This window comes from Hydractinia symbiolongicarpus, chromosome 9 (assembly GCF_029227915.1).
Source record: "Hydractinia symbiolongicarpus strain clone_291-10 chromosome 9, HSymV2.1, whole genome shotgun sequence".
NCBI lineage: Eukaryota > Metazoa > Cnidaria > Hydrozoa > Anthoathecata > Hydractiniidae > Hydractinia > Hydractinia symbiolongicarpus.
Window position 1 is genome coordinate 22,109,675 of NC_079883.1, and position 19,210 is coordinate 22,128,884.

Here is a 19,210-nt window from a genome sequence, read left to right on the forward strand (position 1 = left end):
GTGTCAGTTGAACCTTACCCCCTCCCCCACTCCGTTAAAAATATATTTCTGACAATATTTTTTACCAAAGGAATAGTACCAAAAAATCAGTTTTTAAAAACTTTTATAATTTACAAGAGAGTAAAACAGACTGATTTTACACTACCGCAGCAACACAACAACATCAATAATAACAACAACAACAATAACAACAACAACAATAACAACAATAACAACAACAACATCAATAATAACAACAACAAAAAAAACCAAAAAAACAACAACAATAAAAGCAACAACAACAAAATACAAAGAGATTATCTATGAAATTATTTCCTAAAAAAATTAAGATAAAAATTAAGATAAGAGAATTCCAAAATTCAAAACGAAGCTATTAATATATTTTCTTTACAAAAATGTTTTGAGTGAGAAACTTAAATTTCAAATTATTCTTCTCATAATAATTAAAAAATAATAATAATAATAGTATTTGAAATTATTTAAAAGCTATTCTACTTTATAAAAAAATATATATGGAAAAATAAATAAAATTAGGAAATATACACATCACATTTTTAGTAGCTAACATTCGCCGTAAGTAGTTGTTAGTTGTCCCATGCTAATGTCTGGTTAGCATATCTAAAACAAAGAATGTGTTACGTGGTTGTTATTAACAAGTTAGTATGTGTGACCATGGATATTACAAATTATTTGTGTGTTGATTAAATGACGGAGTGTTAGCAGGAACTTTACGAAACAAGAACGGAAACTATCTGCAACGAAGTTGTCAATAACTTTTCATCAAAGCTCGTAATATGAATAACGCCCCAAAAAAATGATTACAAAAAACTAAATGAAAGCGGCAACGGGAAACAAATTCAAAACAAATAGGGCTATTTTTAAAAAACGAATCAAAAAAAAAAAAAAAAAAAAAATTACAACGAAACTGACCAGAAGTTAAAAACAACAAAATTTTAGAAAAAAACTTCTCATCAGTAGTATACTTATATGACATTTTCACTTCATCAAAAAGATCTAAATCGTTTTACTTACGATCTCAAAATCGTTCTGTTCGAGTCAAAGGGGGAACGGCTTATTTTGGCGGGTTTACCCTAATCTGCACATGCGCATTAAATAAATATAATTCTCCGTCGTAGATGAATCTTGTTTCGTAAGGTCGGAAAGCAGAGAAAAGATTGAACAGTCTTTAACCTGTAAAGTTGCAAATTTTTTGAAAAGTAAGAACCTTTTTACTTAAATTTTTCGTTTCTCTTGTTTTCTATGAATAATATTCGATATCAAAGATTTTAAAAAAGGTTATTAGAGTTTGCGGATACATTACAAATGCCGCCCTGTTTTAAATGCCTCTCTTTTATAACGAAAAAAAAATCAAAAAATTTTGATAAGCAACTTTTAATTAAATTTAATTTAATAAACAGTAAAATATCATTTTTAGTGCTAGGATCCCTTTAATAAAGCACGGTTAAAAGATGCTCTTGTTATGCTGTTATTTAAAATATCAGACAGAAAAAACGGTTAGTATGGCTTAAAATTGTAGATTCGTCATAAAAACATGCTCACAACATTATAGATGAGAAACTGTAGTTAACATATTTATAAAACAATTGTTTTTCAGTTTTTTGATAGTGCTTTGTACAGTGTCTTATTATACAGTGTGTGATAAAAGCTTTTCGTACCCTTTTTTCGATGAATCCGTCAAATCAAACAGTTGGTTTTCCCTGAGAAATCAAAACAAAAAAATTACTGAACAGTTGGGAATACCTCACCGGTCCAAATTCGAACTCATTGATAGATATTTTGTACCCAGTGAAATTCCTTACATGCAAATAATAAAGCCAGTCTAACTTTATTATTTGCTTGTTTTTTTGCTGATTTTTGCTTACCCTTTTCTCGGTGCATTAACAACCAAAAATGCTTCAAAAATACGAAGACACAAGCATTGGATAAATTTTTAGTTGAAATAAATATATATAAAAAAAAGGATTTGTTAAATTCCTTTGCATATACTTTATACTTTTTAAACTTAAAAAGTATTTCCAAAAAAATAGTCAGCAAAAAGTGTTGTTGGTAAAATTTCTTCCGTAAAAATGACCAAATTCTGAGCATGTGACTAATTTTATTCACCAACTTTTCTAAACCATATTTTCGTAGCAAAAGGTATAGAAAAAACTCTTCTATAAAAATTGTTAAAATGACTTAACATGTGACGACAATTTTCAACACATTTTTTTTTAATATATCATTTTTTTTATTTCTGTTCAAACGCCTGTAACTGATTTACCCATGCAAAATTATTGAACAAAAATTTTTTTTTTAAGATCGTAGAAAAAACAGAGGATAGAATAAAAAATCATTAGCTTTTACCTTTCGTAATGAGACGCATCTATATCTTCGTACTCACTAAACGAATGTTGAAATTTTGGTATCATTCAAAACAAAAACGAGTTATTTATTTATTTATTTTCCATCAGATGGTTTGAAAACAATAATAATAATAAAGATTATTCATGCAAACTTATCAAAATTACCTAATGGAGGGATAACCACCACGAAGAAAAGGCTTAAAAAGTGTAATGGTTACCTGGAAAAATATTACATGGCACAAAACCACAAAACAACACAGTGTCAAAACAAACATTTAGGCGAAGTAATCACAGGGATAAATTTTTAATTTAGAGGGACTGCCAAAAACTGTTAGCGTCAAACCACAAAGCAACAATGGACAGAAAAGAAATCAAGTGCAATTTGAAAATGTAATTAGCTTTTATACGAGTTTCAGAAATGTTTATGAAGAATTGTTTTCATTTCAATTGTATTTTTATTAGAGATTTTAAAGGGTAAAGAATTATGAAGATTGTTCCAAGAATTAATTGAGAAAAATTTAATGGGTTTTTTACCAAAGGCAGTTGAGTGGACAAGAGTTACATTTAAATGCCCTTTTTACCAGCACGAGTGTGGTGAGAATGAAAAAATTAATGTTAAGGGTATTGAGAATGCTGTCAGGAATAGTTTTATAAAAAATATTCAGAAGAAAAATGATATTATATGATGAGATCATTTTAGAGAATTTAAGTGGGCTAAGGTTCCAGTAAAGAGGATTGAGAGTGGCATTGAAGGTACTAAAAGAAATAATACAGACTGCATGATTTTGAAGAACTTCTATCCCACGAGTGAGAAAACCTTTTTAACCCCACACTAAACAAGAAGAGGACATGCCTGATGTTGAATTAGTTCAGTAGCAGCGATGATAGAAAATGGGCGTTCAGTTTGGAGGCGTAAATTATTATGCTGAAGACGACCATGGTGCATATACTAGTAATGGCACAATAAAACAAAATCATATACCTAGTCCCCAATTCACTTAATTGGACAGTACCACCATACTCTGTAAAGCCAGGTATTTGAAATAAGTCGTCGTTATAAAGTTTGTAGTGTCTAAAGAAAATGCAGTGAAAGAAACACACTGTGTACATTTTTGTTGAATAAAACTGAAAAGGTGGTGTATAAAAAAGTTCTTACTTATTATCTCTTCGCTTCACTCGAACAAACCAAATGATCAAACAGAAAAGTATGATTCCAACAGCTATAGCGAATCCTATACCAACTTTTTCTGCTGTTGTGTAGTGAGGAGATTGATTTGATGGTGCTGCTGTAGCTAATATAACACGTGATGAATGCGGTATAAACGAGGACGAGGTGGTAACAGAGGATCTTAATATACCTAGACAAAAAATAACAAATAAGAAATAGAATTCACTTTATTTCCACTTATTTTGGTCTTACAAGAATGACGAACTAAAAAATCTCATAAGAGAATTTACTTTTTCTCAATCAAAGTACCACTACATGTCAATCATCACATCTGTGCATGCAACAATTAGTTTCAAGGTATAATTTTAGCATTTAATATATTATATATATATTACATACTTATGGAGGATACGTCTGAATGTGTTTTTGAAACCAATGAAGGTGTTACTGCAACTGAAACCTTAGAGCTTGCTGGAATAAAACTGCTAAATAACATCATCCTATAACTGGTGTTTGAGCTTGTGGTAAAAGCGGATGAAATCTGTTGACTGTATGTTACACCACGACTCTTGGAGACTGATGAGGAGGTTGCAACAACTGCTGAAGACGGATTTGAAGCCAACACTGACTGACTCGTCTGCACAACTCCACTAGTTAAATAAAATGTTGTTTCACTTGATGATGGCGTAGAATATAAACTGTCATGTGCAGTTAGCAAAGCAGATATCATGGATTGACTGTTTACCAGAGTAGACATATCTTTATGAGGACTTGTATTTACTTGTGATGCAGTACTACTTTCCATTCTTAATGTGGATGACTTTATACTTGTGGTGTATTCTGATGATGCAGCTAACATGTTGCTTCTTGTTGACATAATAATACTTGAGCTTGAGAAAGGCAAAGAGAATGATATATCAGTTGAAACTTGCTCAGTGGTAGCAAATATTGTTGATACTGAAACATTGGAAGTTGATGAAACTTCCATTTTCTTAAACGAAGCCATATTGGAAGTGCCATTAAAATTTGATGAAGATGTAGCTGTAGTTATTGTAAAACCATGTGTTGTTAAAAGACTTAAGGTCGTAGGAATTGTGAATTGAGTTAATTTATGAGTTGATATAGAAGTCTGCAAATTGTTGTTTACAACAGAACTTGTTGTATGTATTACTGACAATGAATGGGTAGTTGTTTGTGATGCTTGTTTTAGCAAGCTTTTTGAAAGAGTTAAAACAGATCTTGATGTGGCGTAGTTTTTTTGATGTGTTAAATCAGAAGTTTTAACATCGTCTTTTACTGTTCTTGAAGAACTTGATGATGGCATCAAGGTTGTACTGATATTGCCAGCAACATCTAAAGGGGTTTAATAATTTAATCAATATTAACCAATTTTCTACATAAAATTTATTTTATTCGCACAATTTTATTCACACAAAAATAATTTTACGCAACCGTTTTACCACTCAAGTAAAACTAGTTTATTAAAGAATATGCCAAAACAAAAAGAACAAATTAAAAATTGCTTTGTTAAAGTTTTTCTAGTAGTAGTATTAAACTGTCAATGATTTTCTTAAAGTTTACATACCGCGAAAAAATAAGTTGATTTTTAATGAAAGAGCATAAAAAGCTGGCTGGAAATATTTTTATTTTTTGCAAAAATCTTTGTTGGTTTGTAAGTTATAGGTCTTTAAAGTTCAGCTAATTATGCAGAATTCTGACATCATAAGTTAGATGCTTCGAAGCAACTATATATGCTCTACAATAAATAGTTTCTTTCTCTTTGTTGTTATATTTTTGGTTTCTTTTTTCTGTGTGGAGACTTATAAACTTGTGTGCAATCTTATCAGAAAAAAATTTGCTGATAGTGAATACAGAGCTTAAAGAGTTTAAAAATACGTCAGAAAATACCTTAGGTTATAGATAGATGTGCATATTTTACATGGCTAGCCTCACAAATATTGAGGGATATATATACCCTGTCTATTATTTCCGGAGTCATGGAGTATTTAATGCTCTCTTTGAGCTTCGCAAACTCAATTAGGGTAAGTTATTATAATGGAATGAAAGTTCTAGCTGAAGAACAGCACTTCATGAACAATACTAGTTATGTCCATATGCTTGGTTTAAAATTATCGAGATAATGATTTATATAATCATTGATTTTTAAACATTGGAGGCTTTGTAATAATACATATACATATACCTTTAACTGAAATTAAATTATTTGTTTTCTCACAAGCTTATTTCATTAGTTTGTTTTTGCTTATGGCTGCACTTAAAAAATTAAATGCTGGTAATAAAATAAGGTGAAATTTAAGTAGCTAGTAACGAGATATTTAAGCTGCATATAATTGTTTTTTTTAATAATTTTAGTTTTTTTTATTAATTCCATTTTTTTCTAAAAGATATAAAGTAGGTTTATTGAAATAACAGCAAAAAAGGATGCATAAGTTTTCGACTTAACTGCTCCAAAAAATAATTTGCACAAGCATTTCTAATCACACATGGATCACTAACGCAGAATAAGTTGTGTGATTTAATGCTCGTGGTAAAGTAAAGAGAGGCATGCTAAGAGACCTAAGATAAAATTAATTCATAAAAATTATGCATTTCTTACCAGCATCACCAAACACATATCTTATCACAAAAAGTAAGGTTACAAGTAGTGTTGAGAACTCCATTATGTTAATTTATATGTTCTAAAACAAAAAACAGAGATGGTTGGTTCTGATCTAAATATATATACTTGTCCTTGACATGTCAAAGGCAAATTAGACATATAAATATCAAATGTATATAGACAAGTTTTAATGTGACAAAATGTTTTTTTGTGTGTAAGCAATGAACATGTGCATAACATACAAGCAAAATATAAACAACAAGCCTCAAAGACTAAATAAATCAAGTTCAACATGATGCAACTTACACTGAAATAATTATTTCTGTTAAAAAAAGATGATAGTTAGTAAAAAAATAATTCTAAATTCTATTCTATCTTAGATTAAGGTAATTAACAATGTACATTTTTGGTCCTTTTTTTCTTGCCTGTGTGGATGTCGGGGGACCTAATTATAGCTATATTCTCGGATCTGGGTTAACATTATCAAATTTTAGGAAATTTAGAATACTAAAAGATTATTAGAACAGGATTTATTGTAATTTAAAGTTTTTAAATTTCATAAGAGTTTGACCATAACATCTAACTGCAGTGACATTTTTTCACTGCAGTTAATTTGTGTGGTCATTTCTTCATAAAACATCAAAAGTTTGGCTAGTAATAGAGACAGTTGTACTTAGTGTATAAACTTGAAAATTTACATGTTTCTATAAATTTTGGTGCTGAATTTAAATTCAGTCATATCAGTAAATTTCAAGTATGTTAAGGATCCGAGAATATATATGTTACAGAATTTGTATATAGCTAGCTAGCTAGCTATAAAGACTTGCAACTCATCTTAGCTAGCTAGCATAACTAACGATAAAAATAGAAAATACCACTAGCTATATGAATAGAATATGAATATTAACAATGGCCAAGGTATTAAACTAGAAATAGCTGTTGTTAGCTACAACATTAAAGACAGACTACGAGAGAGTGGATCGTTAAAAAGATGTGTAAGAATGCATGTAAATGTTAGGTTGCTCTTAAATGTGTGTGACTTGCATGGATTGTGTCAGATTTTACAGGTCTAAAACAGAGTGACATTAGCTAAGCTCTTTAGCTAAACTAAACAACAACACAGCATTGATATTGACCAGAAAGTTGATGCAAAAAAATATTAAATCCATTTCACCTAACAAAAACTTCTTTAAAATATAGTAGAAAGAAATGCCAATTCATCTTCTGTTTGTTTCAGTGTTAAAACTTAAGTACTTTCTCAGGAAATAGGAAGTGATATTAAAAACAACATTCTGTTCCGTACGATGTCATTCATTGTACGAAGTTGGGCTTTTTTGCCGTAGCGCTGAGAGTGACCATCCTCGTACAAAACCGACCATCTTCGTACAGCGGCGAATATCGTCAAAAAATGAAACTTTTATAATAAAATAATAACTTTTTTGAAATATCTTTTTTTCTTTTAAGTAATTTGCAAAAAAAGACATTTGTTTTACGATTTGGATGCCTCTTTGGAAAAATACTAATATGTTTATATATATTTATACTTTGTTTTATATTAACAGAGAATAAACAATAATGTTTTTGAAAAATGGTACTAGTGCTCGTAAGTATAAATTTGATCTCTTTGATTCAAATAAGGTTATATCAGGTATGATATTGTTATTGATTTCTTTTATTAACCTTTCCATGGTTTTTATGGTAGTGACCTTTGAATTCTAATGCTATATTGAATTTTCGTGCAAAAAACCTGTAAATCACCCTTGTCCCCAGTGCCTTTGCGTGGCTTGTACGAAACTGTTTTTGTAAACATAGTTTTGTTAATAATTGAGTGAGAACGGAGAAGAACACAAAAAATTTCAATATTATTTTTTCTAACCTTTTAAGTTATTTCGATAAAGGAAAAGGTAGGTAAATTTCGAATCCTTTTCGAGTGCTTTTTCGAACGCACATTTTAAATTTACATTGAAACTTTTAACGCGTGTTTTTAGGTTCAGCACAATGGAGACTGAAAAGAAATACATGGAAGAAAAATTTCAGGAATGGTTGGAAGTTGAAAGGACTAAACGGAATTCCGTAAGAATGCCCGAACAGACTTATAAAACAATGGTAGATTTTCTATGTGGAAGAATAGACAACGTTCCACGTGCTATGAAAAGAAGATTGCGAGGAAAAAATTCCAAGTGATGAGTTATCCTACACTTGGTTTATCGGATGTTTTGTGCTCTCCATTTCCCGATGTCAGAACATTTTTATATATATCTAATTTTGGAAAAACTAAAGTCACAATTATTTTTTTTATAAACATTTCTACTTTTAAGAAATTTTGTTTCAGGCTCGGCATGGTCATATGGTGTTCTCAATTTTTGGATAGCTTCGGTCTAGATGTTCTTATGAGCTTAAGTTCTTAAGAAAGAAGGTTTATAAAATTGCCAACTCAAATAATTTTACGGTATTTTAGGGCGATTCTCCTCTGGGAAAATATCGTCGCGTAGCAACAGACCGACAGATGTTTGACATTATCAATAGAGTACGCCGCCAAGAAGTTGGTCACCAAGGGGTTCATAAAACGTTTGAAAAGGTATTAGATTCTTCGAACAAACCTCGTTTGAAAGTAAGAGTCCACGGAATATGGGTGTGTCACTGATTTTTAATTGCTAACAATTTTAGATAGCACGCACCTATGATAACGTTACTAGAGACGCTGCTGGTGCTTATATAAAGCTTTGCACAACTTGCTGTCTGAAATCCAGTCAAATAAAGAAAGCTCCATTGAAGCCGATTATCACTACAGGATTCTTACAGCGTGTACAGGTATTTTTAATACTTTTTCACTTTGTTTGTGCTAGTTAGTAGTTTTTTTGTTACATTATACATGTCTTTCTTTAGATTGATCTGATTGCTATGTTATCCAAACCAGATGCCGATTACAACTACATTGGCCATGTCGTGGACCGTTTTAGCAAATTCAGGATATTATTTCCAATGAAAGGGAAATCAGCAAATGAATTTGCTTCAAACTTTTTTAGAAGTTTTTTAGCGACTTTTGGGTTACCAAAAATTTTGCACTCTGATAACGGTGCCGAATTTATCAATCACGCTCGTTAAAATCTCACATCTTCTCTCTGCCTGGACACACGTGATATGGCCGGGTGAGGTGTCATTTGTTCATGGGAAACCGCGCCACTCGCAATCTCAAGGTTTGGTTAAACAAGGAAATAACACCATCCAAGTGATGATTAGTGCAAGAGAAAAAGAGTCCCAAACTTCAACGTGGTCAGAGTGGCTTCCAGAGATTCAATGTAAATGTAATTATATCTATATCATTCTCGTCCCCAAATATCTTCAAATTCATCTCAAAGAGCTCTGGGGTCAAGAATGATATTTATATGTCACGATAGCCTTATTATGTCGTGTTCACAAATAACTTTTCTTGAATCTTGCAGCTATTTTATTCACGCTATTACTTCTGTTTTAGTTATCATGAATGCTTCAATGGTGAGGAGTGTGAAAAAAACACCTTACGAAATTGTTTTTGGCCAGAAGCCAAATGGTTTGGGTCAAATTTCTTCAAGTCTACGGTCAGTGGAAGAGGATATTGTTTAATATATCATAGAAGAAATGGAAGAAAATGGTGCACAAGATTTTGAAAATGCTGAAACTGTGGATTTTTTAAAGCACCCAAGTACAAGAAAATTATCGGATTGTTTGGAAGATGAGTTTGAAACAACATGTCCGAAAAGACAAAAACTCAGACAAAATGTTGTGGAGGAGGGTGTAAGAAACGCAGAAATGATGCGTAGAAAGTACAGCAATGGAAAAAGAATTAAAGTTGCTGATTTCCTGGAGGGGGATAATGTTTCTTTGACAATTCCAAAAGGTCTTAGAACATCTTCGGATTTAAAAAGATTGCCATGTGTGATTGTACACAAATCAGGTGGTAACCAACCAACATATAAACTCCTCTGTGGTGAAGGCACAATTCAACGGCGTTACACGGCATCCGCGTTGCAGCTGTACCCTCAACCAGTAAGATGTAAGTATCCTTCGGTTGATGAAATATAATAAAAAGTATAAATATAAATATAATAATAAATTATTGCAGACGAAAAATTGGAAAAGGAAGATCAATTGCATGCGATCGCTGTCTTGTCTAGTGTCATTTTAAATGCTGCAAATTGGCTGTAAAACCATTAGGGGACTGGTTGTGCGATCTATGTTTACATATTGCAAAAAAAGGTCAGTAAAGCTTCCCTGAGTTCCTACACAAAATAGTATAATTAACATGTACTATGAGTTTTCTTTTTTAACTTATATTCCAGATTTCCAGCAGCGTCAACAACAAAGAGAAGCAGGTATTTAAAAATTAATTATAAGCCTGATCGCAAACAATTTCATAATAATAATGAGATAGTTATACAAAGATTACTTTCCTTTAATAGAGAAAGAAGTAGAAGACGAAGAAGAAAGGGAGAGGCAATGGAGGAGAGAGTTTTTGCCATTATTATACAAAAACGGTACCCTGGACTACCTGGTACAACAATCGAAGCTGCCTGAAGTAAATCCACTACTTTTGATTAAACGTTCTGGTAGCAAGTATCAAGCATTTTATAACGAAATACTGGCGAAAAAACATCCTCAATTTTATCAAAAACTGATGCGTCATTCGGACATTGCAGAGCCAACTGGAGTCATCACCAATTACATTCGGATGAAGTACCCGTGCGAATTCGATATAGGGAGATATCGTTAAATCGCATTCAGTTTTTGTTGGTGGAAATTATTGATAGCTTTAAATAAAAAAAGCGATGTAAAGACCATAAATGATAATATATAGTAGTCTTCATCTGTTTCTTGGTGTTTTAAGTTGTACGAAGTTGGTATGGTTAAAAAAATTCAAGTTAAGTAGAAGAAGTGCAGTAGGCCCAACCTCGTACACAGTTATTTAAGTTGTACGAAGTTGGATCAAAAAAATTCAAGTTAAGTAGAAGAAGTGAAGTAGGCCCAACCTCGTACACAGTTATTTAAGTTGTACGAAGTTGGTATGGTTAAAAAAAAATTCAACTTAAGTAGAAGTGACGTTGGCCCAATCTCGTACACAGTTATTTAAGTTGTACGAAGTTGGTATGGATCAAAAAATTCAAGTTAAGTAGAAGAAGTGAAGTAGGCCCAACCTCGTACACAGTTATTTAAATTGTACGATGTTGGTACAATCATCAGATAATTGTCAAAAATTAACGTTCAGAGAATATTTAAGATATTATCATGTTTACTGAATGTAATTAACAATGTTTAGATATTCATTTCTAAACCAAATTATTCGTTGCCTAATTTTTGTACAGCAATTGTAATGCCCATTTTCGTACAAAATTGCCCATCTTCGTACAAGCGCGAAAAGTGACCAACCTCGTACAACGGGTCAATTTCGTACGGAACAATTCAATGCAAAAATTATAAAACACTGTGCGTTGTCTCAGTTAATTTAATAAATATTTAGGTCATCAAGACAGACGATGGCAGTTACTTGGTATCTGATCCACAATAAAAAGGTCAGCGTTATTACACGCGTCGGAAAAGTTTTCCAGGGTAAGATTCGAAGCGGCAGGGACTTTTGTGGAGGAGACGTATTTTTACCTGTGTGGATGACCTGGCGGTAAAACGTTAGAAGAAAATACTGAAAACAAAACAGATTGTGCAAGACCAGGGTAAGATGTGGAGGATAGTAACGGAAAATTTATTAATAAAGTTATCTATAGATGCCCCTATTAAATATTTATTCTAATAATGTCAGAAAAGGATTCCGCAGACATTAAATATCGAAGGTTTATCTTAAGGAGATCTTCTGGGGACGAGAATGGCAACGCAATTCTTTCCAAGCTAATAAACGAGAAAAAAAACAATTCTACAGAAACCATTTAATAAAATAAACGAGTTGTTTGTACCGATTTGAACCAAGCTCAACCCCAGCACCTTTTTTTGCACCGTTGAGAAGCAAATAGTCCTGGGGACGAGGTTCCGATTAAACGTGTTTGTATTTTCCTTCACAATATCGAGGGAGAGACGGGCGCGATGATTACTTCTCTTTATCACGATTGACACTATTAATGGTCGCGAACGAAGATTTTCTTTCGCTTTAAGAAGTCGGAAATTTCATGTATTTATTTAAAGGAGTAGAAAGATCAGGAAAGGTGTTGACAACGTTGCTAAGGATGCCGACACCAGCATGGATGGTGAGAAAATAGAAGACTCCTGGTACCGGCCGTCATTTAACTTGCTTAAATACCGCTATTTTAAATGAAAAAGACAAACTGTAGCGTTTTCTACCAGAATAGCTACTCTTCCCAACCTCGTCCCCAGGGCTCTTTTTTTCTTTCTGACAATTTGGACGGCGTAAAAAATACCCCTGGCACCAACCTCGTCCCCAGGACTCTTTTTCTATTTCTGACAATTTCGCCGTCCGATTTGACTTTAACGAGATTTACAATTTTTTATCTTAACACGAGTTTTCAAGCAATTAGCTACTTCATGCTCCAGTTGACCTTATCCAGCAAACTCTCCCTAAAAAAACAAATTCGATAAAAATATATCACATTTGCAATTTTGCGTGCCCGTGCACGGGCATTTTCCAGCAGAGAGAGACAGACAGACAAACACACTTTTTTCAAACGTAAACTTGCTAATGGTGTCCTAGATCGCAAATTAAATTTCGCAATAGTAAATTCAGTAATAATATCCTTTGCGCAAGTTTTCTTCCCTTAAATTAAAAATGTATAATTTTTAAAACTAATAACATTGCTGCCTAAAATTGATTAATTTTCGTAGACTGTGTGAATTTTGCCTTTATTTGGGAGAATAACCTCCACGACCATTGCGCACCGCCTCTGTTAAACGTGAACAGTTGGAATTCCTAACAATTGTTGTATAGTGTCTCTTTGTTTCCGTTTGGTTGTGGCTGTGTTTTATTTTAGGTACAGAATTTTCCTGGCGTACACCATAAACAAAATCGCCGGCATATTTATTATGATTTTTTTTTATGCAACTGTGCAGCGTAATATAAGAATTTTTTGTAGTCCTAACCTTGTTCTGTCAAGGCCGTTTAGGCTTTCTATAATCGGACGGTTGTACAAAAAACCCAACCGACGAGGACAAGGCTTACCTGAAAAACTAGGTCTTCCTAAAAATGCAAAATATTTAGAGCGGAAAATGATATTTATTTGATTGTCTTCATGTTGATGCAAACATTGTTTGATATTCGTTAATTTTTGCAAAATTGAAATACCATAATAATATTTTTCAAATTTATTTAAGAGTCAGTACATACATTACTTATTGTGTTTACTTCACCAGGAGGTTTCGTGTTAATTCTTTTCTCTATCACTCGAAAAAGCACTGCCGGGTCAAACAACATTAATTTTGCTAATAAATTATATAAACTAATTGATAATTCCACAGTCAAACAGGTTTGCGTAAGTCGCTTAAGAGAAGAATCGCAACACAGTTAATCACACTGTCCTAAAGATAAGTACGAACACAAAATACCCCATAAAATATCCCATACAACCATTAAAATTACAGATAAAATTTTTTACATAACAGAAGTACAAGAATAGATGTACAGTAGTATCCATACGTAACTGGTTCATAACATAAATGGCAGTAAATAGCCATGCAGTCTTTTCATCTTACACCTCATTTAGCCGTCAAAGAGCTGTCAAATAGAAATTGACAATTAAAGATGTAATACGCAAATTTTAACAATTCCACATTCTGTTCCCTAGAGCTCTTTCAAAGACCTCTGGGGTCGGGAATGCAGTTTTTAACCTTTTTATTTTGATTAAAAAATGCAAAATGCTGCCCTCTGCCGTTCTTCACCACGGCTCATATTAAAAAGACGTCATCATCGCCGTCTTTGCAATCTGAGGACCCAGCTGAATGTTTTGTGTATCTCTATATAAAGTAAGAGCGCAGATTTACAACAGAGCAGCCAGCTAAAAGAAGAGGCAGAAAAGTTAGTTTGTGAAATCAAGTCACTTGCTTTCTTTCCTCCTTGATTTATTATGGTATGTGTTGTTAGTTTTTTGTGTTTTTAGAACTTTTACAAAATAGATCAATTTTGTTAGCTCTCTAGCTAGTATTGCAAGCATCCAAGGAATTCAGAAAAATCAGAAACTGGGGGCAGGTAGACAATCAATTCTTGCAGACAAGTTGCTCTGATGTCTTGCTTTCCTCTAGTGTACGACAAGGAATTTTCATGGTCAAACACTTACAGTAGAAATCTGTGTACACCATTTCATAATGGCTGCTTAGTCTGAATACTTGCCCGGTGGTGATTGAGTACTATGTGAGTACCATGATAAATATATAAAGGGTTGCAGAGCACAGGGAAGGGCCCCCTAGGTACACATGCAAAACATTATAGACACTACATTATTTCAAACATATTGAAACTAAGTTCCCATGTGTTATATTTTGCCCAATCAACTGATTTTAACTTCACTAAGGCACGTGAGAGCAGGGGGGGGGGGGAGCAAGGGAAATGGCAAGGCAACAAATCAGTGCATAGGCAGAGCAGGCAACAATACCAAGGCAAGCAGTTTCTAGAATTAATTTGTAAAAAATCTGGAACTGTTTTGGAATTGTATTATGAAGGTGCCGATAAGCTGCATATGCTGAAAAAGTGCAGGCGTTTTTGGGGGAGTTTAAAAAAAAAAAATAACTTTAAGTATTGGCCCCAAAAAACCTGCATAGAACCGAACAGTGCCTGAAAAAAAAAAGAATAACAGACACTAATGATTCAAAAACCTAAAAAAATTAAAATAAACTTATGTGGTAGTGAAGTTCTTAAAATAACTGTTTTTGATAGTTTTTGATAAAATTTTTTATATATATACATATATATATATATATATATATATATATATATATATATATATATATATATATATATATATATATATATATATATATATATATATATATATATATATATATATATATATATATATATATATATATATATATATATGTATATATATAAAAAATTTTATCAAAAACTATCAAAAACAGTTATTTATTATATTATATATTATATATATATATATATATATATATATATATATATATATATATATATATATATATATATATATATAAAATTTATTAACTTCTTTCAATTCAAGCGCCTTCTTATAACTATCGTCCACATGGTATGTTACAAGGAATTGCAATTCAGGAATGCTCTGGGTGAGTTCGGGAAAGTACAGGCGGTTTCGGGGGACAACGGCCAATTTAATTCGAAAAGTCGCCAGAACTTTCCATTATATATGCCGGTGTTTGCGGCTTATCAGCAACATCTTATTGTATTATATATATATTTGTTTTCTGTATAGTTCTAACATTATAAGCTGCAACTTCGCTTTTTTATTTATAAATTATTAAGTATTTTTCAGGCCTAATTTTATTTCTAATTTTGTTCTGAATAGTGACAAAATATCTTCGTTTTAATTTTTCTGAAATTTGTGTTTATATTGCCAAATAAGTATAATCCAGCATGAATATTATTTTGCACAAACTATCAAAAATGCCCTCTGGATTATTCTTATTTATGGTAGATTATAGGGTTAGGGTGTTCTTGTTTCTGTTGCATTGTGTTTTTTATCAGTAGAAAATGTGTAGTCCTAGGTATAACGTTCTTTGGCGTTCTTTCATTAGAAGCTATTTCTTACTGTATTTACTAAACTTATTTAATTTTAAAAAACCATGCTGTTTATTTTCGTAGCGTTTATCATTATCCTTCCTAAAAAATATTTTGGTTAGCTAGCTATCACCAACTATATTATATACTTAATAATGCCACAAGACTTAAAAATGTTACTTTACTGTATTGCGAATATGAGAATAGGTATTAATCAGACATTACAATATATTATTTGGTTATTCTACATTCATAATTTATTACACAAAATTTATGATTGCTTATCAATGTTGATGAAGATTTTTCTTATTATTGTTTTTCTCATAAACAGTTGGTATCTCTCTTTATTATCCATTTCCGTATTCCCATTCAACATTACACCGTGAATATTTTAAATATGCACAGCCTCAGATATGGAGAGTGACATTTTTATTGATTATTGGCAATAGTAGCAACTCATCAACCACCTAACTTCTAGACTATAAATGTTCCCATACTGCTAAAATATAAATCCAAAATCTGCAACGTAAAATAACCACAACAAATTATCGCTTGGTAGCCATGTTTTGTTTTATTTTGCTTAAAATCAGGCAGAGTTTATAATCAGCGTTTTTAACAGGGGTAAAGAGCTTCAAAATGAAATAATCCTTTATAATTAGGCTCTATTAATTCACATTTTCCATGTTTGCCCATATAATATGGTTGATTTAATCTAATCATAGCCTGAAACCTTGGCTGTACTATAAGTATCGTTCTTGATACCAATAGAAAAGTTACAGCACAATGTAGATTAATTGATTTTGTGTCAAGAACATTGAATATTTTCACGTTATATGCTGTGGAAAACAGAAAGGACAGACCACTGCAGTTATCCAATTATATAAGAAACAAATTTAAGTTGGTGAAAATTGTTGTTAAATATAAAAGATCTTGTCTCCTTGAAAGCCAATGATTTAGGGTGTATGACAATTAGCATTCCCAATGTGGGTCTCCTTTTTCTGAATTGTGGCCATGCTTACATGTGCAACAAAATGCACTAACAATTTGTAAGCAAATTAACCCAGCAAAACGCACTTATCCACATCCAAATGTGTATAATGTATAAAGCATTGAAGTTCAACTTATAGAATCTACTGTATCTTGGGTTCACTCTCATGGGTTGCATGTTTTTTATGTTCATTTGTTTTTGTGATCTAGTTTTAAATTAAAAACCAACAAAAATAGGAATGAAACATTAATGTCAACACTATGTTACAACATGCATGTTTTGTTGAATAACTAAACATGATATTCCGGTAAAATAAATAGTGACAATGAAAAAATACAATGTCCAATACCCCTAAACAGAAGAATGTTTAAGAGGGCTTGTGGAGCATCTGCGCAAATATGAATTTCGAAAAAGGACAAACATTATCATCCAACACAAAAAATAGTTGGCCTTATTCCTGAGAATAGGAATATAACATGCGTTTATAGGCGAAGAAATGAAGGGTGTAGAAAGACTCTCCTACAGAAAAGAAACAAAACTCTTCTATGCATTATATTCTACACACAGGCAAAAAATGAATGTCATTTTTAAAGTAGACCATGGCCATATTTTTTTTGAACCTTCTTATGCGAAGAGAAAATAAGACATGAATTCCTTTATTTGTTACCATACCACTTGATTATTTTTTGTTCTCCATCTTAGACTGAACACACCATCTTGTTGGTCCAACCAAGCAATAAACTTGAAACTAGAACATACTCAGATTTTGAAACTGTAACAGAATGTATGGAAGGTAGGTTCGCTTATCTTTATCATAATACTTCTGTCTGTCTGCGACATAATACTTCTGTCTGTCAATTTAAACGGAAGTTTTGAAATCGAAAACGCCATTATAAATAAAAAATAACCCTCATCCAGTTTTTTGAGAATGAAAGACCATGCAATATTTTGTTTTTTTACTTTTAGTAGCTTCTTAATAAGGTTAAATAAAAGTATAAAATTTGTATTTGGATATAGTCTCTTTAAAACTCAGCCAAACCTCTGCTATCGCATCTCCGTGTAGAACATCGCTTACTTGTTACAAATTGGGGTTTAAATTGGAATGTTGTGTTCATATCAATTATTGTCTTGATCACCATCTTGTCTTCATCACTGAAACCCTGTTGTTTTAAAATGTCAATATGCTTAATTTGTTTTTAAAAGTTTAACAGTACAATATTTTAAATAAGCATAGTTTACTTCGAAACCATCCACGATTTGCTTTTCTTCTTCTTTTATTCTGTTACGGTTGTTAAACAATTGTTTTTGATATTTTGTTTCTTTTTTATCTTTTTTATGTATAATTGGGAAACGTTTTTGTTTGGAAAAATTTTATGTTCTATTTTCGTGATAGGCCTAAACTTTCAGGAATCTTACCCCATATATGCTTATAATTGGTTTAATTTGTTTATATTTAATTGGAATCCATTGTACTATCATTTATCTTTTTAAACAGGAGTATGTAAAATATTTGAAGAGCATTTGAAGCGAACGTATCCGAACAGTACATCAATCACTTACGACATCAGCCAACTCTTCGACTTCATTGACTCTTTAACAGACTTGAGTTGTTTAGTGTAAGTTGTATTATGTTAACACATTTTTTCTGTGTAAACCAGGGTGCCCACATTGTCAGGAATTATCAGGTACTGCCTAAAATTATTTTTTTTGCAGTGTATTCTATCAATATGCTTGTAGAACATTCGTAACAGCTCGTAAGATTGCAGAGAAAAATGAGTGAAATGATTTTAGTTAAAAAAATGACAGAAGAATTAGTTGTGTGGACGCCCAAAAAGCAACTTAAGCCCTGTTGCATTTGAATGCATTTTCTGCTATAACAAGAAAACTCATGAGAGCGCACTTTGAAAAAAATCAGAGATTTTGTCCAATTGCGCTATAGTGGAGAATGCAGTTAAGCGGAAACCAACCTTTATGTTTTGCTGGATTATCTCTTGCATTGGCAACTGTCATGACATATTCAAACTCTCTTTTTAGACTGGACAAAAGCAAACAAATGTACGCTCCTAAAGGGAAAGATTTCATTAAAGACAGAATATACAAAATGCTGCGCAGTCAAGCGGGGAAATAAAAACCCTGAGCTTTTTTTTACCCTGTTTGTTTTTGTGCACGTTGAAGTATTTTGAGTAACACCTGTCAGACAATAAAAAGGGAACTGTATATATCACCAGTATGCTGATAGGTGGTGTGGTTATTTCGAGAAAAAAAATATTTGTTATTTTTAAACCCCGACTATTTCAAACGGAAGTTATGAGATATTTTTAAAACTTAGCTAATTGTATTCTTGCTGATTTTTATTTTTAAACCACAACTATTTTAACAA

General features: G+C 32.0%; 2 protein-coding genes and 1 long non-coding RNA gene across 4 annotated transcripts; 2 read left to right on the forward strand and 1 right to left on the reverse strand.

Moving 5' to 3' along the window:
* Positions 1–501: 501 nt before the first annotated feature.
* LOC130657948 (mucin-2-like) lies at positions 502–6,264 on the reverse strand. Of its 2 annotated transcripts, XM_057460947.1 has the most exons (7): positions 6,149–6,264; positions 3,931–4,884; positions 3,520–3,721; positions 3,346–3,435; positions 2,365–2,400; positions 1,677–1,718; positions 502–618 (listed from the first exon to the last, which is right to left on the reverse strand). In XM_057460947.1, the coding sequence occupies exons 1-7, from the start codon at positions 6,210–6,212 to the stop codon at positions 585–587; spliced, it is 1,422 nt and encodes a 473-aa protein (XP_057316930.1). In that variant the 5' UTR covers positions 6,213–6,264; the 3' UTR covers positions 502–584. The 2 variants fall into 2 exon arrangements, with proteins under 2 accessions (XP_057316930.1, XP_057316931.1); XM_057460948.1 differs by lacking the exon at positions 1,677–1,718.
* A 1,999-nt stretch (positions 6,265–8,263) lies between these two features.
* LOC130657961 (uncharacterized) lies at positions 8,264–10,864 on the forward strand. Its single transcript, XR_008985246.1, has 6 exons — positions 8,264–8,729; positions 8,819–9,450; positions 9,627–10,184; positions 10,254–10,387; positions 10,471–10,503; positions 10,591–10,864. It is a non-coding gene; the product is annotated as an uncharacterized LOC130657961 (long non-coding RNA).
* Positions 10,865–14,055: 3,191 nt separating this feature from the next.
* On the forward strand, positions 14,056–18,961 carry LOC130657966 (enhancer of rudimentary homolog). Its single transcript, XM_057460973.1, has 4 exons — positions 14,056–14,208; positions 17,533–17,623; positions 18,326–18,446; positions 18,865–18,961. Exons 1-4 carry the CDS (start codon positions 14,206–14,208, stop codon positions 18,956–18,958), a joined length of 309 nt encoding a protein of 102 aa, XP_057316956.1. The 5' UTR covers positions 14,056–14,205; the 3' UTR covers positions 18,959–18,961.
* Positions 18,962–19,210: the final 249 nt, after the last annotated feature.

What these genes read in the sequence shown, in the direction of transcription:
- LOC130657948 (XM_057460947.1), bottom strand. Translation starts at nt 6,212, where the DNA reads ATGGAGTTCTCAACACTACTTGTAACCTTACTTTTTGTGATAAGATAT. An exon ending in TTAAGTGAATTGGGGACTAG is followed by an intron (nt 2,401 to 3,345) that starts GTATATGATTTT and finishes ACATTCGTTTAG; the next exon opens with TGAGTACGAAGATATAGATG. An exon ending in ACGGATTCATCGAAAAAAGG is followed by an intron (nt 619 to 1,676) that starts GTACGAAAAGCT and finishes TCTTTGTTTTAG; the next exon opens with ATATGCTAACCAGACATTAG.
- LOC130657966 (XM_057460973.1), top strand. An exon ending in TGTAACAGAATGTATGGAAG is followed by an intron (nt 17,624 to 18,325) that starts GTAGGTTCGCTT and finishes CTTTTTAAACAG; the next exon opens with GAGTATGTAAAATATTTGAA. An exon ending in ACAGACTTGAGTTGTTTAGT is followed by an intron (nt 18,447 to 18,864) that starts GTAAGTTGTATT and finishes CTCTCTTTTTAG; the next exon opens with ACTGGACAAAAGCAAACAAA.